A 25,504-nucleotide genomic window follows, 5' to 3' on the forward strand; every position below is an offset into this window, starting at 1 on the left:
AATCAAACTCTGAAAAAATCTGCATGCTGTTAATACATTTGGCAGTGATTTGGCTTTTTATGTATTTTCTTCAAACCCTGACATTGGTACTCATGTATTACAATTCTGGTTTGGGTGCCTGGGTGGCTCAGTCGGTTAAGCGGCCGACTTCGGCTCAGGTCATGATCTCACGGTCTGTGGGTTCGAGCCCCGCGTCGGGCTCTGTGCTGACAGCTCAGAGCCTGGAGCCTGCTTCCGATTCTGTGTCTCCCCCTCTCTCTGACCCTCCCCCGTTCATGCTCTGTCTCTCTCTGTCTCAAGAATAAATAAATGTTAAAAAAAAAAAAATTAAAAAAAAAAAACAATTCTGGTTTGAATGATGTTGCCATTTGGTTTCATGATAGTTTATTGGAAAGGTATTCAAAGGTAGCTTTCTGGCTTTTAGGAATTAACCTCAAAAGCAGGTACTAGGTTGAAAAATGCATTACAGAGGTAGTGAAACTAAAGAGCAATCAGGGCTTTCTAGGGCAACAGAAATGAGTTCCTTTAGTAAAGGCTCAAGAGGGAATTCTGAAGGAGGAAAACTACTAATTAACAGTGGCCAGTGCTTCAGTGTGTTATCAGAAGGGATTCATTAAGCTGTTAATTTAGGAATTTTGTTCTAAAACATTGAGTGACCTAGAACAACTTTTTTTTTTTTTTTTTTAAGGTTTATATTTTTAGTTATCTTTACACCCACTGTGGGGCTTGAACTCATGACCCAAAGGTAAAGAGTCTCATGTTCTACCGACTGAGACAGCCAGGCACTTCAGATGTGACTTCTTTAGTATAGCGCTTCTCATGATTATAATTTTACACTTATTGATGTGCTCTGATGTGTCAAACTATCCTACTAAATCAAGCCCCACATTTTTTTGTGAATGTTGTATTCCTTGGGGCCAGCACACTTCTTCTTTTTTTGTTGTAATTTTTATTTTTTAATGTTTTTTTTTTTTTTTTTTTTTTTTTTGAGAGAGACTGAGCACGAATGGGAGACAGGCAGAGAGAAAGGGAGACGCAAAATCGGAAGCAGGCTCTAGGTTCTAAGTTGTCAGCACAGAGTCTAAAGTGGGGCTTAAACCCATGAACCGTGAGATCGTGACCTGAGCTGAAGTCGGACATTTAACCCACTGAGCCACCCAGGCACTCCATGGGGCCAGCACACTTCTGATTTGTAGAAACCTAGTGAATATTTGAATGAATGAACGGGAGAACACATAAATGAAAAGGACTAGGGCTGTGTATAATTTGTTAAGAAATCGTCAGCCCCTGGTCCCTTTTCTCCAGTTCACCACCTCATCTCTTCCCCATCTCCCCAAATGAAGAAAAGATCCTTTGAGGGAAAATATTTGAGATGTTTAACAATTCTGGGAATGGCTACCTGATTTAAAAATGATCAAAAAACACATGAAGCTGTGAGATTAGCCTGGTCACAGTGAAGGAAGTTAGTGCGGATTGTCTGCTGTGTGCTGAGTACTTGAGATCCATAGTTCTTATCACTCTTGGAAGATCCCATGGGTCTCGTGTGTTTGCTGGTTGGTTTCGTAGAGGTCATGTGTGGCCTCCAGCCACAGGCTACTGATGTTTCATGAGGTAGTTTTTAATGAGAGCAGGAGAAAAAAAAGTAGGACTTTGGAGCTATTCAGTCATGAGCGTGAAGCTCAACCTTTTAGTTTAAATGGTCTCGCTATTTAAAACCTGAAGTGACTTTGGTAGGTGCCATGTCTGAAAATCTCAATTTTAAGACCTATTTACTTTTTTGTCCCTGTCTTTGAAAATTAACCCCTCCAAATTTCTGCTCTTTATAGTTCTTTTTTAAAGTATGGAAAAAGAAGCAGCATCTGAAATTTCAGATGGTGGAGAGGTGCCTGCCAACATACTGGCATATAAATTCTAAGTCCATTTCCCATGCAGACATTGGCCTGTAAGTTTTTTCTTTTTTTTCCAAGTTTATTTATTGGACGCCTGGGTGGCTCAGCCGGTTAAGCATCCAACTTCGGCTCAGGTCAAGATCTTGCAGTTTGTGGGTTCGAGCACCATATTGGGCTCTGTGCTGATAGCTTGGATCCTGGAGACTGCTTAAAATTCTGTTTCCCTCTCCCTCTCTCTGTCCCTCCCTGCTCACGCTATGTGTGTGTGTGTCTCTCTGTCTCTCAAAAATAAACATTAAAAAAAAGTTGATGTATTTATTTTGAGAGAGAGAACGATTTGGGGAGAGGGAGAGAGAGAGAGAGGGAGAAAGAGTGAATGAGAATCCCAAGCAGGCTCTTGATACAGGGCTGGATCCCATGAACTGCAAGATCATGACTGGAGCTGAAATCAAGAGTTGGATGCTCAGCCAACTGAGCCACCCAGGCGCCCCAAAGTTTTTTCTTTCTTGTTATAAAAGTAATAACACTTGTAGGAGAGATTGGCATAGATAAAAAATATCAAAGTGTAAGAAATTAAAACCACAAAAAGTCAACCATAATTCCACCTCTCCAAATTAAGCAACCATTAAACACTTTGACATATTTTTCTAGTGTTCTTTTTTTTTCCAATTTTGTAACGTTTATTTATTATTATTAAGACACAGAGAGAGACAGAGCATGAGCATGGGAGGGGCAGAGAGAGGGGGAGACAGAATCTGAAGCAGGCTCCAGGTTCTGAGCTGTTAGCACAGAGCCCTACACAGGGCTTGAACCCACAAACTGCAAGATCATGGCCTGAGCGGAAGTTGGATGCTTAACTGACTGAGCCACCCAGGCGCCCCTCTAGTCTTTTTTTTTTTTTTTTTTAATGTTTATTTTTGAGAGAGAGAGAGAGAGAGAGAGAGAGCGCGTGAGCAGGGGAGGGCAGAGAGAGACACACATACACAGGATCCGAAACAGGTTCCAGGCTCAGCTGTCAGCAGAAAGCCCCATGCGGTGCTTGAACACACAGAGTGGTGAGATCATGACCTGAGCCAAAGTTGGATTCTCAACTGACTGAGCCACCCAGGCACCCCTAGTCTTCTTTTTTTAACTTTAATCTTTCCTATACGTACATATTTGCAGACTGCATTTTTCTTAATGATAATTATTAAGCATTTTAAGTCTTTTGATAGAGATTTTTTAATATAAATTTTTTAATGAAATTTTTCACATGTCTAAAAAAGAACAGATAATAACCATAAATGCTAATAATATGCACCAGCCTGCATTAACAGACTTTTTTAAATGAGTTCTATTTTTTTTTAATGTTTTTATTATTTATTTTTGAGAGAGAGGGAGACAGAGGATCCGAAGCGGTCTCAGTGCTGACGACAGAAAGCCCAACGTGGGGCTGGAACTCACGAATTGTGAGATCATGATCTGGGCTGAAGTTGGACGCTTAACCGACTGAGCCACCCAGGCATCTCTGCATTAGCAGACTTTAAGAATTTTCCGTTTGCTTCAAAGGCACCCACTCCTCATTTTTTATCTTAGCTCTAAATACTTTAGGTGAGGGCCCCTTTGTACCTCTGTGTTTTTATTCTTACGTGGAGAGTGTAGATCTGCATGGATGTATATGAGTGCTTATATGTGAAGTATGGGATAGGAGTGTTACCTTGTTTTTTTCCCCCCATATAGGTAAGCTTTATTGTACAGTTCTTTTCCTCACTTACTTACATGTGTGAACGTATGTGTATCTATGTTTGTGTTTTTATGAATGTAAAATTAGCCTTATGTGTAAATGCAGATCAGTTTCTTGCGTCTGTATTTTATTATGCTTATCTGCTGTGTGCCGGGATCACAATCTTAAATACTGCAGATTTCTAATAAGTCTTCTTAGAACACGTCCCCATGTCTTCTTTTTAACAGTTAAAAAGTAAAGGAAATCACAAGGAGGTACTGGAGCCCTAGCTCTGTTTTGAGCCAGCCAGGTGCCCTGCCATAGCTCTGTTTTGGAAAAGAGATGCCTGCCTGCCCATGCTGTATGGGCGGAATGCCTGGCCTTCTGGCAAATCCTTGGTGGGCTCGGCCTGTCTGCTTTCATATAAGTGGGATAATAAGAGCTTATCAACCATTTGAAGCAACAGGATGGAAATAACTTTTACCATTTCCATTGCTCAGAATGTTAAAGTTCTTGTTACCTAGTAGGTAAGTTCTACCAGTTGACATTTTCCGTAGCCTCTCATTGAAGTATGTGTGTCATTGCCCTGTCAGCGTTAAGTGTTAGGTGAAGCCAAAAGGTATGAAAACTGGAGTCTTCATTGTTTTTGTGACTCTTTGGTCAACATGAGATGGAGCTTTTTTCATGTTTTCCAGTCATTTGTATGTCTTTAAATTTAATTTTTGGTGAATTAACTACTGTTCTTTGCTTGTTTGCCCTTGACCAATAGCCTCAGTCATTTGTTGAGTAATCCTTTCTTCTGTGTCTGCCTTTATTGTGTGTTGAATTCTTATATTACGATTCGTTCCAAATGATATTTTGACCATTTAAAAATGAATTTGCTTCCCTATTTAGCGTGTATACGATGAAGAAGTGGAGGAGCCGATACTCAAGGCTGAGACAGAAAAAGCAGAACAGGTACTTTCATTAGATCCCTCTTTGTTGAGTTCTTAACTTAGGGAAGAAAGTGGTGGAAATTTGTAATGTGGCCGGTGGGGGATTGTGGGCAGAAGGATGGTTCCTGGGGCAAATGGGAAGGGCTGCTCCTGACACCCCAGGAATGGAACTGTGGTTTGTTTCTGAAATGTAGTGTATTAAGAAATATGTAAAGTTTTTGAAGTCTGGCATCAGAGCAGAGTGCAGGAGATTTTCTGTAAAAGGCCAGATAATGTTTTATGTTTGGCTGGCTCCCTTGGTCTCTTGTCTCTTTCCCTTCTTTTTGCTCTTTCTCCTCCTTCTCCCTGCCTCTCCCCGCTCCACCCCCAAATGTGGAGGTTCTACACAATAGACCTTGAGGGTTCTACAACAATAGACCAGACTGGGCTGTACGTTGTGAGTTCTTTGAAGACCATGCTTCCCTATTGTGTTATGACACCATTGACTCCTGCCAGTTGTAAATGACTGAGGTGAATGCTGGTTTAGTGCACAGCTTGCTGCAGGATGTGTTAGCCCAGAGAGCACAGAATGTGCAGTGAACATTTACTGACTCCAGAAAGATTGCAGGGAGCTGGTAACTTGAACACATACTTGACCCTCAAGAAGTTATGGTCTTAGTTGGAGCAGTAGGACATAACATGTTGGAGCTGCTAACTGTTCTGGAAGATCAGATGAGAAGAGCTCAGTGGTATAAGCAAGGAGAACCTACAAGGATAAGGTGTTAGCTCGGTGAAGAAGGAAAGGCCAGATTTTAAGGCCGAAATGGCCTTAAAAAAGAGAATGCCATGCACTAAGTTCAGAGTTGGGGGATGTGCCTGGTATTTTACAGACAATGATAGTGGAAGATACTGGTGGTCAGCAGGAGGAAGGAAAAGGAAGTGAGCGGTGGGTTCATAAACCAGGCTAAGGAGTCAAGGGGCAGCAGTTTCTATCTTTTTATCTCTGTGGCCTTCACATGTTTTGGATACATAAACATTCTTCCTGGGTGTTGTCACATCATGGGCCAAAGCATAGATAAGACCTTCTGGACTTTCTAGCCTTCTGGCAGAAGTTGTATTCTTTTCCTCCCCCTTAGAAAAGCACTGGAATGTAAGTTCATAATCGGAGTAGCCTTGACTCAGCTCTAAGAGAAAATATAAATCACTTGAAAAAGTTGGTACTTCATCAATAGCTATTATGTATGTGAAGCTGTTAGGATAGGATATTAGAAACCAGCTACAGTTCTGCCTATTCCCAGGTTTAAAAAAAAAAAGTTACTTTGTTTTTAATTATTAACTCAAAAGATTTGCTGACCATGTAAATGCAGTGGTTTGTGGTTACTTGGTTACACCAAGTCAGGGTTCAGTTTGAAGTGGTGAGTATTTAGTGAACTATTTTTAAAAAGCCCCTATGTAATTATTTCACAAACCTGTTTTCACACACTTAGTGCAGAATTAGCTATTTAACTAGAACCAAGCATACTACAGTGGAAAAAAGATGCAGCCAGAACAAAAAAGCTGGATTAGAAGGATTTCCATACTTGAGGTAAAAGTATAAAAAACTCATAGAGTTTTCCCTTTGTCCCTTACAACAGCACTGTATGGTTTGATTCCTTCTGTAATTATGTATCAATTTCTAGAATATTTGTGAAGAGGGGAAATGACACTAAATTCTTTTTTCAATATTTCTCACAACTGATGACACAGTTGAGTGTGTGAGGGGACTGTCACTGACAGCTGGTGTTGTAGGAAACGGAGGCCTGTGGAGTGTTTTCAGCAGGTTGGTGATATGTACAGACTTTTGGTGGGGGCATTGTTCTCGGATGGTGTACAGGATAAGTTGGAAATGATACTGACCCTCTGTTGGTCTGAAACACATTTATAAATAGCCATAACTACTAGTTTTTTGTTTTTTTATTTTCACCAATTGAAAGATGACATCTCTGGCTGGAGTCCCTTTCTTCTCAGTTTTAACTTCTGAAATTGTCCCAAGGCCCATTAACCAAGGTTAGTGGGATCCAGTCATGGTGAACCTGAAAGTCTGGGCCCTTTGTTCCTCCAGTGGTAGGGGAGTCGGGTGCCACTGGAGGGCTTGTGACATCCCATTCACAGGGGATGTTTACATAGGTTACCTAACCGAACTGTCATACATAGTGTAGTAGTGCTTTTGTTGCTATAGATGGTGAACAGGGAGTTCTGGGACCTTCGGTAGTGTGATCCATGTCCGGAAAGTGACAAACTGGGGATTTAAAACTTACTCCAAAGTCTGTCAAGGCATTCAGCAGAGTCTGACTTGTTAACATTTGTAATTGATTTCTTTTTGTTTTATTAGGGCGGTATCAATAGTTTGGAGATCTGTACTGAACAGTATTTTTTTGTAGGAGAAGACCCGGGAACAGAAAGAAGTAGATCTGATTCCTAAGGTTCAGGAGGCTGTGAACTATGGTTTACAAGTATTGGACAGCGCATTTGAACAACTAGATATAAAAGCAGGAAACTCAGACTCAGAAGAAGATGATGCTAATGAACGGGTGGAACTGATCCTTGAACCAAAGGTAAGGACGTTCAGTTCATGTTACTTGTTATTACACTTGTTGTGTTTGGGGCACTTTACTTGGGTACAGAATTAGTAAGACATGGGCTTGACTTTTAGGAAGTAAGTATGGTACTTAGCAGTCTCACATTGACTCCGTTAGAAACACTTGCTTTACCGGATCGTTGATGGAGCACCCAGCAGGTACAAGGCAGCACGCCAGGGCAGGGGAGTACAGAGGTGCGGGGCATGGCTCCTACTCTCCAAATGCCTATTATAGCATGACCAGTTGGTGGGAGAGAGGAGACATCTACATGAGTCACCGTCATAAGTGCTCTGGGAGAGAACTGCTTCTAGCTGGGGAAATGAGGGTACAGATGAGACCCGAATTGGGTTTGGAAGTATGAGGAGATTGTTGGGAACGTGAACTTCTGTAGCTTGTGCTGGGGAGACGGCACAAGTGCTGAAAGACATTTGGGTTGTTTGCGGGTTTTGGCTAGGATGAATAAAGCCGCTGTGAGCGTCCACGAATAGACTGTTAGCCGTGAATATAGTTACTGCTTTCCTGTTACTTTACCTCAGATCTGCAGAGGAGACTTGGGGGCAGCACAGCCAGGCAGAGGTAAACATAGAAGGTTGCCGTATTGATTTTGAGAGAGAGTCCTTGTGACACACAAGTGCTTTATGGGTTGGAACATGCCCCAGAGCCAAGATCTTCTGTCGTTCGTTTCGCCTCACACTTCTCTTCCCGTTTGAGCCTGCGGTGTTGTACCGTGTTGGGGCTGTTCCTCTTGCACTGGTATGCTTGCTGGCTTGCCTTTTCCTGTAGGGATTTAGCAGTCAGCAGTGGACCCTGGGTGGTGTATTGCCTGGGCTACGCTTGCTAGTTCCAGCTTGTACACCCCTTTCTCTTCTACTGGAGGACTTGGGAATGCCTCCTGAGTAAGCAGTTCGCCCAGTAGCACTTTCTTTTGTTTGCACTGAATTGGTTGCTGTTGCATCTTTAACTTTTTTTTTTTCAATTTTTTTTTTTTTAACGTTTATTTATTTTTTTGAGACAGAGAGAGACAGAGCATGAACAGGGGAGGGTCAGAGAGAGGGAGACACAGAATCTGAAACAGGCTCCAGGCTCTGAGCGGTCAGCACAGAGCCCGACGCGGGGCTCGAACTCACGGACCGCGAGATCATGACCTGAGCTGAAGTCGGCCGCTTAACCGACTGAGCCACCCAGGCGCCCCACATCTTTAACTTTTACATTAACCTTCCCAAATTCTCTCTTGTGTTAAACTTCAGAATTGTTTTCTCCTGCACCCCCAGGGTCTTTTCAGTAGGGAAGAGAGATGATGGCCAAATGTCCTACCTTACAAAGGATAAGTCAGCCTTTCCTGTGGAGAGGGGAGGTTGTCCTGGGGTAGACTGCTTGCTTGCTTGCTTGCTTTCTTACTTGCTTTTTTTTTTTTTTTATGTTTATTTATTTTTGAGAGAGAGACAGAGGGAGAGAGACAGAGATCGAGTTAGGGGAGGGGCAGAGAGAGAGGGAGACACAGAATCTGAAGCAGGCTCCAGCCTCCGAGCTGTCAGCACAGAGCCAGATGCAGGCTTGAACTCACGAATTGTGAGATCATGACCTGAGCCCAAGTCGGAAGCCTAACTGACTGAGCCACCCAGGCACCCCTGGAGTGCTTTCTTGAACTTAAATTTTAATGTAAGCATCTTGGGTGGGACTTAAGTTGAGGACTGGAATGGAAGGCTGTCCAACAGGTACTCCGTTCTACCCTGTCTCTTTCATTTCATTCTGTTGTTTTATAATCTGGTCTTAATTTTACCAACTTCACTTTTCTAAGTTATGCAGTGGGTGCTGCTGGGGGATATTATTATTCTCTTCTTTGGGTGATTTTTTCTCCCAGACAGGTTCTCAGTCTTTTTGATGTGTGCCTTTAGTTCATTGTGTTGACCAGAGGTACTTGCATAGTTGCTATTCTATTTCTCCTCATCTAGCCCATGCTTTCTGTGCTCTGTTCCAGCCTTCTCTTTGCTCTGATGCGATGTAAAGGAGTCCCGCTGCTGGTCCACACCTGCTCCCACCCCCAAACCTGGACATACCCACCTGCCCCCCACAGTCCTGTAAAAGCAGTTGGGTTATTTCCTCAGTGTGCTTCTTTCCAAATTTAGGACTAATATTGATGATTCTCAAGAGTGGTTAGTTGATTGGTTGATTTTTGCTCACGAGCGCCGCTTTTTAGGGGAGGAAGGCAGAGCTGGGATGTATCAAAGCTGGCCAGAACTTTCAGGTTCTTTCCTTCGTCCTCCTTTTGAACATGTTACTATGAAGTTGTAACCCTTATTTGGTTACTACTGGTAAACTTTTTGTGTGCCTCTGCCATTTTTAATGTAACTAGGCACTTGAGAAGGGAGATTCTGTGTGATTTAGCTTTACTTTGCTGTTTTTACCTAAGATTTGACTTTTTAAAAAATCAGTGCGGGGCGCCTGGGTGGCGCAGTCGGTTAAGCGTCCGACTTCAGCCAGGTCACGATCTCGCGGTCCTTGAGTTCGAGCCCCACGTCAGGCTCTGGGCTGATGGCTCGGAGCCTGGAGCCTGTTTCCGATTCTGTGTCTCCCTCTCTCTCTGCCCCTCCCCCGTTCATGCTCTGTCTCTCTCTGTCCCAAAAATAAATAAAAAACGTTGAAAAAATCAGTGAGTTTTTTGGTTTTGTTTTTTTGTTTTTGGTTTTGTTTTGTTTTGTTTTCTGTACTTTGAATCCTGCTGTGTTTCTTATTCTCCGCTCTCATTATGTCATTTGTTTGGGGTAGTCACATGGAACAAGATGTCAAATGGAAAACTTAGTTTTCAGCCTGAAAATTTAATGGCTATTACCTTTCATTGTTTACAGGATCTGTACATTGATCGTCCTTTACCTTATTTAATTGGGTCAAAGCTATTCATGGAGCAGGAAGATGTAGGTCTCGGAGAGCTGTCTAGTGAAGGTATTCTTTTGCACCAAATATTTTTGTTACCTTTAACATTTGTATCTTACCTTTTTATTTTAAAATAATTTCAAACTTACCTGAACGTTGTCAGAATAGTACAAAGAACTCCTCTATACCCTTTACCCAGGTTTACCAGTTGTTAACATTCCATCACATTTGTTTGCTCTTTCTCTCTATATATACATAATAATTTTTTCTGAATCTACTTGAGAGAGATCGTGCGGACATCATGCCCTGGTACTCCAGAATATTTCTGTATAGAAAACACTTTCTGAAACTGAAAATAGTCTCATATATAGCCACAGTGTGTTATCAAAATCAGGAAATTTTACTAGATGTAATACTATTAGCTAATCCTCAGTTGTATTTCAAATTTTGCCAGCTGTCCCAATTGTGTCCTTTATAGGCTAGGCTCTTTTTTCCTCTGGCCCAGGCTCCAGTTCAGGATCACTCACTGCATATAGTTGTCAAATCTCTGGTCTTCTTTTAGTCTGATATAATTTCTCAGCCTTTCTTTGCTTTTTACAGCTTTGACATTTTTGAAGAATACAGGCCAGTTTTTTCCTTTGGTCATTAACTTTTTTTATAATTCATAAGTATCTCATGGGGAGATCTTTTAAGACTCTGTAGATGTTTTATCCCTCACTATAGTGAAGATACTTTTAATTACAGTTAGTCTGTGTAGGTTCTTTTCTCAAAATCTTGGTGATGCTGATGTATGGTGGTTTATGATTTTAAGAAGGAACTAAGGATGTTTTATTATTAATATGGGTGATAACCCTTTATCTTTCTTCTAACCAGAGGGGTCAGTAGGCAGCGACCGTGGCAGCATTGCAGACAGTGAAGAGAATGAAGAAGAGGTAAGGGCTTCGTGGTGTTTCCAGGTCGTGGTGGGCAAGAACCTTAGAGTGTGTTTAGCAAGCTAAATAAATGTTTGTGAATTAGCAATCTCTTTGCACAGATTTTTTTAACAGCGATAGTAAAACCATATTCTGTGTTCCCCCCACCCCCCCTTTTGGGACTGAGTTTCCTTTTTGTCTTGTGTACAAAAGCAAGGAAAACTGCTTTAATCCCTTTTACTGTTCTCTCTCCTCCCTCCTCCCTCCTCCCCACCAAAGCCTCTTCCTGCCAATATATTTTGAAGGGGGGCACCTTGGATATTTTGGTAGAATCTGCCTGGTTCTATCTTTGAGTAGTTGTAGGGGAAAAGACCATATTTTAAACTTTTTTTTTTTTTTTTTTTTTTTTTTTTACTATAAAACCTGACCAGAAGAATGCTTAAAGCATCCACTTACATTTTCACTTTGCTGCTGGTCCTGGCATCTTCATAGCCACAGAGCATGATCTTACTCCTGCTCTAGGACCTTGGCATCTGTGGACCTTGACCACTGTTGTATCTGGGGTTGTTCCTTTAGACGGAATATTTGTTACTGATGTTTGAAGAGCAGTTCTTGAGTGTTAATTCCTAAAAGGAGACAATATTGTATGCATGCTCCTTTCTTCTCCTTTTCTCTTATTTCTACATTCCCCCTCCCCTGCCCTCCTGCCACTGGCCCTGCAAGCAAAACACTTCACAGTGGGACATAAGGGTTTACTAAAAAATCTGGCTGTAAGTGACGGTCATTAGCTGAATTCCTGTGCTTTTAGCCATTGATGCAACTCTTCACCCAATTCCTGGTAGGAAACACTGATAGTCCCCTACTGGGCCTGATGAAGTAGTTCTGCTACGTGGAACATAGAGAGTGGAGAGTCCAAAGTGTAAAATCACACAAACCAACTTTTGATAATTTAATTAATTAAATGTGCCACTCTGACTTTAAATTCAGAGGTTAGCAATGGTAGCGCACATAGGTATGAGCAAATTGTTAGAGATGTTTAAATTAACTACAAAAGTTCCACGTTAGCTGGAACAACTCTTGGTGATACTGCCTACTGTCCACCTTATCTGCGCCCTGATACTTCAGGGGACCAGTAATCAGTACAAAGAGACCGAATATAGATGTGCCCTGGAGACTTAGGCCTGAGGTCATTTCTGTGCTTGTGACAAAATTCTGTATTAACAACACAGCTTTTTTTCCCCCTAAAGGAGTCAGATGAAGATTTTGCCACTCATAGTGACAATGACCAAAACCGGGTAAGGCTCGTGAACTGAAGTGACTTTGCTTTTAAATTTTAACCGAAGCATAGCTTATATACTAAATATATGCTAAAATTACTTTGGAGGAGAGCTGGGTTGGGGAACGGGTGAAAGAGGTGAAGGGGATTGCACTGAGTAATGTATAGAATTGTTGAATTACTTTATTGTACACCTGGAACTGATGTAACACTGTATGTTAATTACATTGCAACTAAAAAAAAAATTAATAAAAAAAATTACTTTAGAATGACTTATGAGAAAGTAAGGATTAGTAAGCTAATTTTCTTTCAAGAATTTCATGTGTTGTTTTTTTTTTTTTAATTAATGTTTATTTTTGAGAGAGAGAGACACAGAGAGAGCAACCGCGAGCAGGGGAGGGGGCAGAGAGAGAGGGAGACACAGAATCCAAAGCAGGCTCCAGGTTCTGAGCTATCAGCACAGAGCCTGATGTGGGGCTTGAACTCATGAACTGTGAGATCATGACTTGACCTGAAGTTGGATGCTTAACCAACTGAGCCACCCAGGTGCCCCAAGAATTTCATGTTTTTAAGTTAACTACCGTCTTGGGTTTTGTTTTGTTTTTTCAATTTTGCTTTATACTTTATCTTCATTTTTCTTAGAAAACAAAAAAGTGAAAAACAAAAATTGGGAAACAGAGCCTCTAAAAAGGAAGGCCCAGTTACTCAAACTGAACTATTTCACCTGAATCCTCTTCCTGTATTTTAAAATTTGGGATAATATAGCAGTAAGGTTAAGGAACACTCAAAAGATGAATATCTAATTCTACAGTTGTACCATAGCTGTCTTAATTTTTGTATACCCTTCTAAGGACATATTTTTTTCACAATATGCATAGTTTATCTTCTGCAATTTTAATGTATCACAAGTGTTTTCTTACAATTTTAAACTACCTTTATAATTTGCTTTGTGAACTCTGTGTTTTTAAGCGTACTGTTATGACGACAGTCTCTTTTTAGTTACAGACTCTTTTGTAGTCTCTAAATTTATATGGGAAATAGTTTATTTCTAGGATTTTATTTTTGAGTTAGTAGTGCATTTATGAATATATTTCCATATGCAGAAATCCTTTGCTTATGTGAACTGTTTCCTTAGGAATGAGAATTATAGTAAAATGTAGAATTATAGTAAAGGCTCTTGATACTATTCTCATTACTTATCATGCATACTGATTTTCCCATAATCTTATCAGCACTGGGATGGTGATTTTTGCTAACATAATATACGTACAGTGGTATTTTGAGATAGTCCCAGTTTGCACTTCAGTTTCCTAATTGGGGCATATTTTTTCACAAACGTTTTCAACTACCAAATGAAGGATTTAGTCCCTTTTGGTTGGTAGTTGTATTTTCCATTCACAGAGGTGATTTAATAATCAGTTTTTAGAGAATATTTATTTCTATAAAACATACTAATATGGTTGATACATTCAGACATTTATTTGCTTATTTTGAAAAAATTTTTAAAGATTTGATTTTGAAGTAATCTCTACACACAATGGGGGCTCGAACTCCCAACTCTGAGATGAAGAGTTGCATGTAAGCAACTAAGCCAGACAGATGCCTGTAAATTCAGACCTTTAAATAATACAATATAGTGATTAAAAGTGTTGGCCTAACCATATATTTGTATTGTTAAAGATAGACTGGTTTTGTGTGCCACAGCTAACCTCAGGGTTCTGAAGATTAAAGTAGTCAATAAAGTACTTTCAGCATAGTGCCTGGCACAGTTTATTGATTTAAACATTAACAATTTTTTAAAAATGTTTTTTTAGTTGTACAAATTATGCATACCAGTGGCTGCTTTTATAAAAATTATAACTTAACAGGTAAAGCTTACTTTGAGCCCTCTAGTGCTCATTTTCTCACACTCTTCAGAGGTAATTGATGTGATGGAAGAAAAGTGCTTTTCTTTGCTTTTAAATGTATCTGTGTCAGTAGAGAGGAGGTCCGTGTTGGGGTTGGGTGGGCAGGGTATCTTGCTGGGATTCTCATCTAGCACTTTTTACAGTTGATGCTGTGGACACCTCTCCAGTTGTTACAGCTTATTGCTTTTAATGATTAGTGTTCTTATCAAGATAAGACTATGTTTACTTAGGTTATTATTTCTCTAGTGGTGGACATTTTACATATTCAGTGTTCGTCATTCTGTGTACAGTATTTACGCTGTAAATAAATCTTGTATGTTACTTGTTTTAGTACATTTGTTACTTTGACTTTTGCTGCATTACCATCATCATCCTTATTTGACAAGCTGTCACCATTTTGCCTTAAGGTTGAGTGACAGTATCTCTTTTTCAGCTTGATGACCTTATTTATCTGCTAGTTCTAATCTCATGGTTTGTCCTCCTAGCACACTGCACAAATGAGTGATGAAGAAGAGGACGATGATGGTTGTGACATTTTCGCTGACTCTGAGAAGGAGGAGGAAGATATTGAGGACATTGAAGAAAATACCAGACCTGTAAGAAAGACCATAGTCACTCTCTTGGCAGGGTTTTAGAAATGGCACTGAGGACTCATTACTTTTATTGTCATTTTTATTGATAACTGTCTCTTTTTGCATATTTGTAATTCCATTTACACTTTTGAAAATCATGGTTGAGTATTACTAGTTGCTGTACGAGTACCACTTTCTCTTCCAGTTGTTACGATTTTATAAGGTAGATCATTCAAAAATCTATTTGATTCCAGGCTTTTAAGACCCTAATACTCCTTACCTTCCCCCCCCTTATTCCTCATAGTAGTTTTCTGTCTCTCTTCTAGTAATAAAGTGAAGTATTGAAAAAAAAAAAAAGGGGGGGGCAGGGAGCCTGGGTGGCTCAGTCAGTTAAGCGTCTGACTACAGCTCAGGTCATGATCTCACAGTCCATGAGTTCGAGCCCCGTGTCGGGCTCTGTGCTGACGGCTCAGAGCCTGGAGCCTGCTTCAGATTCTGTGTCCTTGTCTTTCTGACTCTCCCCCATTCATGCTCTGTCTTTCTCTGTCTCAAAAATAAATAAACACTAAAAAAAAATTAAAAAAAAAAAGGAACAAGGAGCATGTCTATGGAAAGAGTCCTGTTCCTCAAGTGATCTATATAGGGTGCTCTATGTTTAAATTCATTTAGTTAAATTTTTAATCCGTTTAGTCCCTTTGCTTTTGTTTACATAATTTTGTTAGTTATTACAAGTAAACTGTGCTAGTTTGTGTGTTACCAAAAACAGGTGATACTTTGGTCTTTTCTGTGTGTAGAAAAAAAGTCGACCTACGTCATTTGCTGATGAGCTGGCGGCTCGAATCAAAGGGGAAGCTGCAAGCCAGGTGGAAGAGCAAAGTACGTCTTTGAGATGGGTTAACTTGGTGGGTGAGTGCAGGACCCTCTGTGGGGCTCCACTGAGAGCAGATTTCTCTGTTTAATTTTACTAAGGCATGAAAGGCTTGCCCTTTTTTTGGTTTACAGACTCTTGGATAATTAAACATTGTGGACCCCTCCCTGCCCCCTGCAAGAAAAATGCATATGTACGCATCTGTATAACATTTTATTTGCAATTTCAGGGGACTAATAGATAACCCGGGAGAATCACAGGCCCCAGATTAAGAATCTTTTGCTTAATATTTACTCCTATATTTTGACTAAATATAAATGTACCATGTAAAGTAGTGATTTAACAGGATGGAAAGACATCAGAATAATTCGTTCAGCTTGAGTCCCTGCCGTGTAAGGTGCTGACTGAAGTACATGGACTCTGGGGGAGCTGAGACACAGAGTTGAATGTCTTGCTCTTAACTTAGGAGCCGTGAGCATGACAGAAGTGTAAAACATCAGTATATAAATACTAAGGGTAGGCTGAGTGTGGTTAGAACTGAAATATTCTTCAAGTTTTGTCCATAGGAGAAGGAAAACCTCGGAAGACACTGAAGGAGAAGAAGGACAGGAGAACTCCCTCAGATGGTAGGCCTTTCTCCTCAATTGTGTTATTTTAGGAGGCTCTTGATTCAGGAATTCGCTTTCATAATTTGTAGAATACCATTTTGAATATTCACAAATGGAGTCTCTCTCTATTTTCATTCCCAAAGCATTTAAAAGTGTGCTTTGGGATGCTCGGAGGAGAGTTGAATGTGGAGTAAAAATGCTGTAAGGATTTGAATTATTTTATAGCGATCATTACCTAGAATTCTCCAGAAGTATAGAAACTAGGGATCTCTAGCGTTTGTTTTCGATAAAGAATATATTGGACCCTTTTATATTTAACAGTGACATGCATTACATTCCTGCTTGATTGTCAGTCTACAGATCTTTGTTCAGTCTGCCCTTGCTTCCCCCATATTCTCAGTGAGATAGGTCTGAAGGTGATTGAACCATGTACTTGCTTCCGGAGAAACTGACCTAGACAAAAGAGATCACTTACGGAGTTCATTTTGCTTCAGACGTTTCCGGAGTTGAGGGTGGGAACCCAGAGAGCCTTTTAAGGGATTCATTGGACTGCTTAATAAGTTTTTGTTTGAAATTCCTCAGAATGCTGGCACTCAAGTACTTCTTGTTACATGTGGTTAGGTACACTCCAGGCCAGGCTTGGCGATGTTGTAAAGGTCGACCTCGGGAATTTGCGTTCCAAACCCATCTTTAGCAGTCCCTGCTAAACATTCCTTTCTGCTTGTTAGACGAAGAGGACAACTTATTCGCACCCCCCAAGCTGACTGATGAAGATTTCTCTCCATTTGGCTCTCGAGGTGGCCTGTTCAGTGGAGGGAAGGGACTTTTTGATGATGAGGATGAGGAGGTGAGTCCGTGGTCATCAGTGGAGCTCGCCATAGTTGCATCACGGGTCTATAATTAGGTATGAAAAAAATGGCTTCTTAATTGCAAGTTGCTTCTACTTTCTTATTTTGGGAGATTTTGAACCAAGAATCACAAAGTGAGAAAATACTGTACCCTGATGTCCTGTGTGAGATGGAGAGAGATGTGAGAGTGTTAATAATGAATAATTTACTTGATCGAGGAGTTGTTTCTTACCTTATTTGCTGTCTTCTTCTGTGTTTTAGTTCCTGGGTAGGCCCAAACCATTTAAGGGTCTGATTTTGCCATAGTCTTTACTTTGGAATTGAATTTCTTGCAGGACAGTAAATATGTATCTTTAAACTTTACGAGGTAGTTTTCTTTAGAAATCCACAATGCAACTACATTTTCGTCTGCTTTTTTGAAGTTTTGTGTCCTATGCTTTATTACAACCAGAGTGATCTCTTCACGGAAGCCCCTCAGGATCAGGAAGCTCGAAGCTCTGTTAATGCAGGTGAGCTCGGATTTAGGCTGACTCTTCTTGTTCGGGAACAGATTTCTAAGACAGTTTACTTCTCATTAGGAGATGGAACCCCTGAAGTTGTTCCCAGGCCTTGCTTCTTTGTTAGGCAGGAAGCTGTTCTGCTTGCCTTGGTCTAGTAAAAAGCAGCTAATTTTCATGTCTAATGACTAATTCATGTCTTGGAGAAGCCAAAAGTGCCACTTATAAACCAACATCATGGTTTTGTCTCTTCCTTAGGGGAGAATTCATAAAAAGTCAAAGAAGGAAAGTAGTCTTGAGCAGTGTTGAGGATATTTTAATTTAATCATGTTTAATTCAGTAGTCTTTTATGTTTATTTATTTTGAGAGAGACAGAGACAGTGTGAGCAGGGGAGGGGCAGAAAGAGAAGGAGAGAGAGAGAATCCCAAGCAGGCTCCGCACTGTCAGTGCAGAGCCCAACATGGGGCTTGAACTCGCGAAACTGCGAGGTCATGACCTGGGCCGAAACTGAGAGCTGGATGCTTAACCGACTGAGCCACCCAGGCATCTCTGATCATCTTTAATTCAAAGAAACACTTCTAAAATTCTGTATATAAGTTGGAGGTCATTAATTCCATAGTCTGGTGTGCGTCAGAATCCTCTGTGGAGCACCCGTGAAAAGGGAAAAAAAAAACAAATTTTATTCCATTAGGCATGTGGTAGTTCTTAGGAACTGGGACTTAGTTATGTGAAGTGAGCGGTCTCCTTGGGCCATCAGTCATCAGATTTTGGACTTGCTGTGACACTGGCTGGCTTGATGTCCTGCTGCCTGCCCTCCACTTCTCAGCATCAGTGGATGCTAGTTTCCCTCTTTACTGTTACTGTCTTCATACTTTTTGTTGATGTCTCACGTTTTCTGCTGTTCTTTCTACTTGTTTGTTCTCCAACTGGAATGGATAGAGGCGAAACTGTTAAGGAGCCCGGCTTGCTCTGCTTCTGCCTTCCCTGTTGTGTTCTACCCCTTCCTTGGCTTCCCCAACTAACCCCACTGCTATTGTTTGATCAGAGTGATCGTCCAAGGGAATCACAGCTTAGATTATATTAACGCCAATAAAAAAGTAATGCTGGTAGAAGAATAAGCTAAAGCTAAGGAGTTTTAAAATGGCTCTTTTGGGAAAAATTAGTTTTAAAAGGTCTCCACTTAGCTGTGTATTGTGTTGCACATATTTTAGGTACATTTAACAAGAAAAGTCATCTTTTCTGAAATGGTTATTTTTTTTTTTCTTATTTTTAGTGTCTTCATCCTCCAAACCCGGAAAGAAAATCCCAGCAGGAGCTGTTTCTGTATTTTTAGGTACCCTAATTTAGAGTTTCTTTTTTAAAAAGCAAATAAGTACTGTTTTGTCATTTTTAAAACTGTCATCTAACTGCTTGCTGGAGAGGAGGCGGTTCGGAGGGCAACAAATAGCCTATGGGAAGAGCTCATTTACTGGTGTTAGCTCATATTCTCTTAGAAGTCAGTGGCCTTGGACTTGTGTTTCAGTGACCAGGTGATTTGCATCGTGGGATGTTCTGTAGCAGTAAAGGGTGGGGATGACTGGGTCCTATTAATGTATTTTGGGGATGAATGGAAGCTAAATGTTCTTGGTGGGTGGTCCTTTTTTTTTCCCTGTAAAGCCAGGGGACCCACACACACCAGCTCACAGCTATGGCTGCCCTGTCCCTCCACCCACAGGAGACACTGATGTGTTCGGTGCCACCTCTGTTCCATCACTGAAGGAACCACAGAAACCTGAGCAGCCTGCTCCAAGGAAAAGCCCGTACCCTCCAGCCCCTGCTGGCCTCTTCGATGATGACGATGACGATGACGACTTCTTTTCGGCATCCTCCAGCAAACCTTCCAAGACAGGTACCTGGTCCAGCCTCTTTTTCTGGGAATTCAGCTAGGGAAAGAATGTTGACCGGAAAAGGGCATAAAGCTTGTCGTGTTGTCTGTGTCCTGCCGTGCCAGGGTCCCTCCTCAAGCCCTCCTGCCACAGAGCTTCATCTCTGCTGCAGGAGTCATGGTGCCTTAGAAGTCTCTGTTTTATCAACCAATCTTTCCTGCTTTGGAAACTAATTACTAGGATTATCTGCCTCATGGAGAGCTGAAATCTGTTCCCCTGTAATACCTGCTGAAGATTTCTAGTTGTGATCTTTGCAATTGCAAAGTTTTTATTTTATTTATTTATTTTTTTGATGTTTATTTATTTTTGAGAGAGAGAGAGAGAGAGAGCGCGCAAGCAGGGGAGGGGCAGAGAGAAGGAGACACAGAATCCGAAGCAGGCTCTGAACTGTCAGTACAGAGCCCGACATGGGGCTCAAACCCACGAACTGTGAGATCGTGACCTGAGCCGAAGTTGGATGCTTAACTTACTGAGCCACCCAGGCACCCCTGGAATTACAAAGCTTTAATCACACTTTCTTCTGGCAGCACTTAGTAAATTATATGACAGAATGCCACATGTTAGCTGTTCAGTTCCCAGCCTCTCTGGCCAGAAAGCCTACATATCCTTGATCTTTTCTTGTATGGCAGGGTTTTCAGCCCCTTGGCCACTTTGGCACTCTCCTTTCTTCTCCCCTCAAATTTAAGCCTGTCTTTTCACGAAGTCTCTCTCCTAAATTATTTGTTCATTTATGTGCAGGTGAGTCTCCTGGGACTCTTGTCAGAATGCAGATTCAGATGCAGTGGGTATGGGCTGGGGCCTGTGATTGTACATTTCTAACAGGCTCCCTGGTGGGCAGAGATTGCTGGTCTGTGGGTCACACTTGGTGTTTTTCCAGAAAAGAAGGATAAACTACTAGGTGCACACAGTTTCCAGCAACATGAGGACTCTGTCTTATAAGACTAGATGAACCAGGATTCAGTGAGAAGCATGTTTCCTGGACTTAGCTCCTTTTCCAGGGGTGGCTGTGAGAAGTAAGGATAGGAGAAGAAACCTGAGGGAAATAACCACCTGCTTATTACAGAAAGAGTGCAAACGGACGCATAACACACTGAGATCTAGGCCAACTAAAATGAAAGTGATTAAAGCTGGTGCCTATCTTGGTCTGGGAGGGCTCTCACTTAGTGGGTTATCATTGAGAACTGATTAAGAGTCACAAGTAAGTTGGCAGCTGCCGCTCCCCTGGGACGTTCACAAATCAATGTCCTCCTTTCAGTGATGCACAGCTCAATCAGTGCAGCAGTGCTCCTGGTAGCGAAAGGTCAGAAACTCCCCAGGTGCTCATCCCTCGGTTACATTACGGTTCTCTTGTTTAGTGGAATTTGGTAAAGTGTTAAAAAGAATGAAGTTTGTATATGTTAACATGGGAAGATTCCCTAGGCAGATTAAGTGAAAAACATAAATTCTAAGACCTATTATTAGAATCATGTTGTCATTTATAGCCTTACCTGTGAATCACTAAAGTGAGTATGCTAGCATATCCTCTGGGGGAATTAGATGTGTGTGTTCCCAGTGGTCGTCTTGTTTGGGTGGGCAGGTGGAGTTATGGGGGAGATTCCAGTAGTATTTGCTTTTATATGCCCCTGTAGATTGACTTTTAATTTTTATTTATTTATTATTATTTTTTAAAGATTTTATTTTTAGGTAATCTCTACACCCAACATGGGCCTTGAACTCATAACCATGAGATCAACAGCCACATGCTCTACTGACTGAGCTAGCCAGGCACCCCAGTAGTTTGGTTTTTTACAAAGAGGAGTCAGCCCTCACTTCACAGATTCCTAGGACGGTTGCTTCTTTTGTTGTTGTTGTTTAATTATTATTATTATTTTTGAGAGGGAGCGAGAGTGTGAGAGAGAGGGCATGGAAGCAGGGGAGGGGCAGAAGGAAAGGCTGGGGTGGAGGGAATCCCAAGCAGGTTCTATGCCCAACGCAGAGCCCGACATGGGATTCCATCTCATGACTGAGATCATGACCTGAACCAAAATCAAGAGTCAGATGCTTAACCAACTGAACCACCCAAGTGCCCCCACCCCCCAATTTTTTTTTTTTTTTTTGGGTGATTGCTTCTTAAATAATCTTTCTTTCTTTAGGTCTCTATTTACCTTTTATGCTAGTCCAAGCTACTCTAAGCATAAGATGCTGGCTGCTTGGATGAGTGTATGAGCCAGGTGGTTAAATCGTTGGTCCTGTGTTTCATTTGGGCTCTTTTGTGTTCTTTGAAAAATCCAATGTAATCCACTTCAAATTGCTTCATAACTAATAAAAAAAAATAATTTTCTATTTACTTCTTGGGAGGGAAGGATTTTTTTTTACTTTATTAAAATTTTTTTTTTAACATTTATTTATTTTTGAGAGACAGAGAGCACAAGCAGGGGAGGAGTAGAAGAGGGAGGGACACACAGAATCCAAAGCAGGCTCCAGGCTTTGAGCTGTCAGCACAGAGCCCGACGCGGGGCTCGAACTCATGGACCGCAAGATCATGACCTGAGCTGAAGTCAGCCGCTTACCCAACTGAGCCACCCAGACACCCCGGGGAGGACTTTTAATCTGTGAATTTAGTGGTGGGATTTTTGACCTTAGTATAATTTTGTGCCGTGGTATCTTTTCTAAAGACAAAGTCAAATCCACTGCCAGCATCTTTGATGACGAGGAAGGAGACCTGTTCAAAGAAAAAGCAGCTGCTTTGCCAGAAGCCACTGTGAATCAGACAGATGAAAAAAAAGCAAGGGCAGAAAAAAAGGTGAGTGGGAAAGAAGACTTAATGTAGTTAAGTCTTGTTAAGTGTTGTCCTGGGACATCTTGTTAATTCATCTGGAACCCAGAGGGAAGTGGTGTTTCCTTTCAAGTGTATGGTGTCTTAAGATCGTGCAACATCCAGCAAAGGTGAAAGAAGAATACAGTGAACACCCAAACGCCTACCACCTAGATTGAGCACTTGTTGGATTTGAGCACTTTGTTGGATGATCTATTGATGATCTTTTCCTGAATCACGTTAAGGGGTACCAAAGGATGTTTTTCCAATTCTCTCCTTTCTTCTACATTAGCTGACATTTTTCCAAACAGAACAGAAGAGCTTTCTCTCCCTCTTTCCTGCTTTTTTAGTTATCCCTATAGGATCATGGATGCTATTCAACCTATTATAAACTATTAGCATCATTTTGTTTGTTTTTTGGGTTTTTTTGTGTTTTGTTTTTTTGATACGGAAATGAACCTGTATTTGGCCAACCGGATGCATCCCCATCAGCTTTAAAGCTCTTTTGGCTGCTGTCCCTTTCCTTAGTATCTTCCATGGTTAGATCTGTCTTCCCTCCCCTCCCCTCCCGTTCCCTCCTTCCTTTTTTAAACTTGATTCATTTACTTATTTTTAAGTAATCTCTACTTCCATTGTGGGGCTCACGCTCACGACCCTAAGATCAAGAGTCGCATGGTCTTCTGACTGATCGAGCCAGGTGCCCTGATCCATCCTCTTTCTAAAGCACATCTTGTGTGTCCTCACTGTGAAACCCTCACCTTCCCACTGCTGACCACCTAGGTCCTAGCATTCAGAACCCAGCAGGCTCCTAGGGTGGCCTACCTTCCTATGTTGGCTCCAGTCATACATGTGGCATTTGCGCACTGTAGGTAGCCAGTCTGTTCTACCCCAGTCTGTTGATCCAACAGATGTGCCCTCTGTCTCAACTTGTTCTTCTCTTCTCATGCGGTTCCCTCTGTTTGCAGTGTCCGTGCCTGTACTATGTCCTGCATCCAGGCTTTGTCCTGAAAGATTTATCAGGGAGCTATTTCTGTCTTCTTTCCTAACTTATACCAGTTTTTAAATTCTTTCTTGTGAAACTTCTTTTGCATTAATTCTTAGTACAAATTTGATACATGTTTTAGGTCCACAGCATCGTTATTCCCTTGGCACACGGCCTAGTGCTTTATCCTAGCAGAGACTCAGAGTGTTTTCTACGTGAACGTGTGAATAAGCCCTCCTTTCCAGTTCTCTTGTTAACTCTCAGGTTTTTGTTTTTGTTTTTTTTTCCCATCAAAGGTTACCCAACCTTCCAACAAAAGTCCCAAGCCCTTGTCAGAAACAAAGACTCAAAAAGGTTTATTTTCAGACGAAGAGGACTCTGAGGTAAGGAATTCTCTTTCTTAGTTCTGGGAATTAGTCCTTGGGTATGACATTAGAAATTATTTTTTTTTTCTTAACATTTATTGTTTTTGAGAGACAGAGCACAAGTAGGGGAGGGACAGAGAGAGAAAGGGAGACACAGAATCTGAAGCAGGCTCCAGGCTCTGAGCTGTCAGCACAGAGCCCAATGCGGGGCTCGAACTCACTCACTGTGAGATCATGACCTGAGCTGACATTGGACATTGAACCAACTGAGCCACCCAGGTGTCCTGAAACTATTTCTGAACGAGGATTTTGTCAGTAGATGTGTAAGACGTTTTATTAAGTATTGTAGTTCTTTCTTTGAAATTAATATCTGTTTTTTAAAATTTTTTTTTTAGTTGTTTTTTTTTTTAACGTTTATTTATTTTTGGGACAGAGAGAGACAAAGCATGAACAGGGGAGGGCCAGGGAGAGGGAGACACAGAATCTAAAACAGGCTCCAGGCTCTGAGCTGTCAGCACAGAGCCCGACGCGGGGCTCGAACTCACGGACCGCGAGATCATGACCCGAGCCGAAGTCGGCTGCTTAACCGACTGAGCCACCCAGGCGCCCCTGAAATTAATATCTTGAAAACTCATGTTTAGAGTGATGCTTTTCACTCTTAGCGGTGTTGAATCCAGTACATCTCATGGGAGGAAAATACTCTGTTCAGGAGGCTCAAATTGAAGGCTCTTTGTTGATCCACAATGAGTGAGATGCTTTTACAGGAATCGACATACCATTTTCTTTTCAGTAGTCTCACTGAGTAGTGGGCGTAGTGCCATAGTGTTATGTATTCTGGCATAGCCTCTTATGACCAGGAACAGTGTGGGCGGGCAGTGCTTGCTGCCAGCCTCGGTCCTCACAGGCTCCCGCCTAGAAACCTCTTTCCAGTGGAACAGCATCAGCTCTCAGAAGTGTCACTGCTTTATCTGACTCTCACAGGCCTAGGTTCTTTGAGAACGAATTTTAGGCTAGGCCTTTAGGGGATCAGAGACCTGTCTTAGAATGTAACAAATCCTCTTCACAGAAAAATGTGTGGACACGGCAGAAATTTACATGTAATTTCAGGAAATTGTAAACTCTGGTGTAAGCTCTTACGATTACTTTGCACTAACAGCTAGGATGGACGAACAAATCTTTGGAAGTGGAGTGATTGCCAGTGATGTAAATAAAACCTGTGAGGCTTATATTTCATTGACGGCCAGTGTACAGAAGATAGGAATTAACCAGACTCCAGTTAAGCCAAACTCCTGACCCATCGGCACGGCATGTTGGGGCCTCACACTCTGGTCTCATCCACACTCCCAGCCTCCTGCTCATCAAGCACAACCACACTGACCCCTGCTCTCTGGGAGTGCTGTTCCCAGAAACTGGATGCCTTGCTTCCTTACTTTCTATAGTTCTTTTTTGAGGTCTCCCCCAATGGCCCTTTGCATGATTACAAACCTGCTAGCATGTGCCACGCTGCACTCCTTGCCCTCTCTTCCGTTCTGTGCTTCACGGTATGTGTTGCCGTGTGACACTTCTTGTGTGCTTGTGGGTTATCTCAGATAAGCTGAGAATAAGCTAGAATGAGCTGCATGAGAGCAGGAGAGGAGGAAACATCCTCCTCACACACCTAGACTAGTGCTTGGCACTTGAGAAGCCAACAAATAGTTGTCAATTACATGAAGAAACCAAATGTGAGCAATTTCCGTGACTTAAAAGGTGTTCCAGTTCCTTATTACTGTGAGATAAATCACTCCAAAACTTAGTAGCTGACAACCCCAGTAAGTTTTATGATCTCTTACGGTTCTAGAAGTGGAGTGGGTTCAGCTAGGTGCTTTTCACTTAGGGTCTCTCACATGCTTCCAGTCTGAAGGTGGCTGGGCTGAGAATCCTCTCATACGTCTGGTACCTGGGTGAGAAAGACTCAGA

The 25,504-nt window shown here is 41.6% G+C and overlaps 1 protein-coding gene across 6 annotated transcripts in view; it reads left to right on the forward strand.

The window, feature by feature from the left end:
* LOC109264573 (WASH complex subunit 2-like) overlaps positions 1-25,504 on the forward strand; it is a 61,506-nt gene that overhangs the window by 5,349 nt on the left and 30,653 nt on the right. For 3 of the 6 annotated variants that reach the window (XM_019444932.2, XM_019444936.2, XM_019444938.2), the window contains exons 4-17: positions 4,486-4,548; positions 6,926-7,099; positions 9,970-10,063; positions 10,868-10,926; positions 12,153-12,200; positions 14,574-14,684; positions 15,455-15,536; positions 16,083-16,154; positions 16,865-16,983; positions 17,433-17,493; positions 18,756-18,815; positions 19,197-19,370; positions 22,062-22,189; positions 23,480-23,566. In XM_019444932.2, coding sequence (XP_019300477.2) covers positions 4,486-4,548; positions 6,926-7,099; positions 9,970-10,063; positions 10,868-10,926; positions 12,153-12,200; positions 14,574-14,684; positions 15,455-15,536; positions 16,083-16,154; positions 16,865-16,983; positions 17,433-17,493; positions 18,756-18,815; positions 19,197-19,370; positions 22,062-22,189; positions 23,480-23,566 — 1,332 coding nt within the window. The remainder of the gene's footprint in view (positions 1-4,485; positions 4,549-6,925; positions 7,100-9,969; positions 10,064-10,867; positions 10,927-12,152; positions 12,201-14,573; positions 14,685-15,454; positions 15,537-16,082; positions 16,155-16,864; positions 16,984-17,432; positions 17,494-18,755; positions 18,816-19,196; positions 19,371-22,061; positions 22,190-23,479; positions 23,567-25,504) is intronic. The other 3 variants (XM_019444933.2, XM_019444937.2, XM_019444934.2) reach the window with 2 other exon arrangements.

This window comes from Panthera pardus, unplaced genomic scaffold, assembly GCF_024362965.1.
Source record: "Panthera pardus isolate Hobbes unplaced genomic scaffold, ASM2436296v1 HiC_scaffold_22, whole genome shotgun sequence".
Lineage (NCBI taxonomy): Eukaryota > Metazoa > Chordata > Mammalia > Carnivora > Felidae > Panthera > Panthera pardus.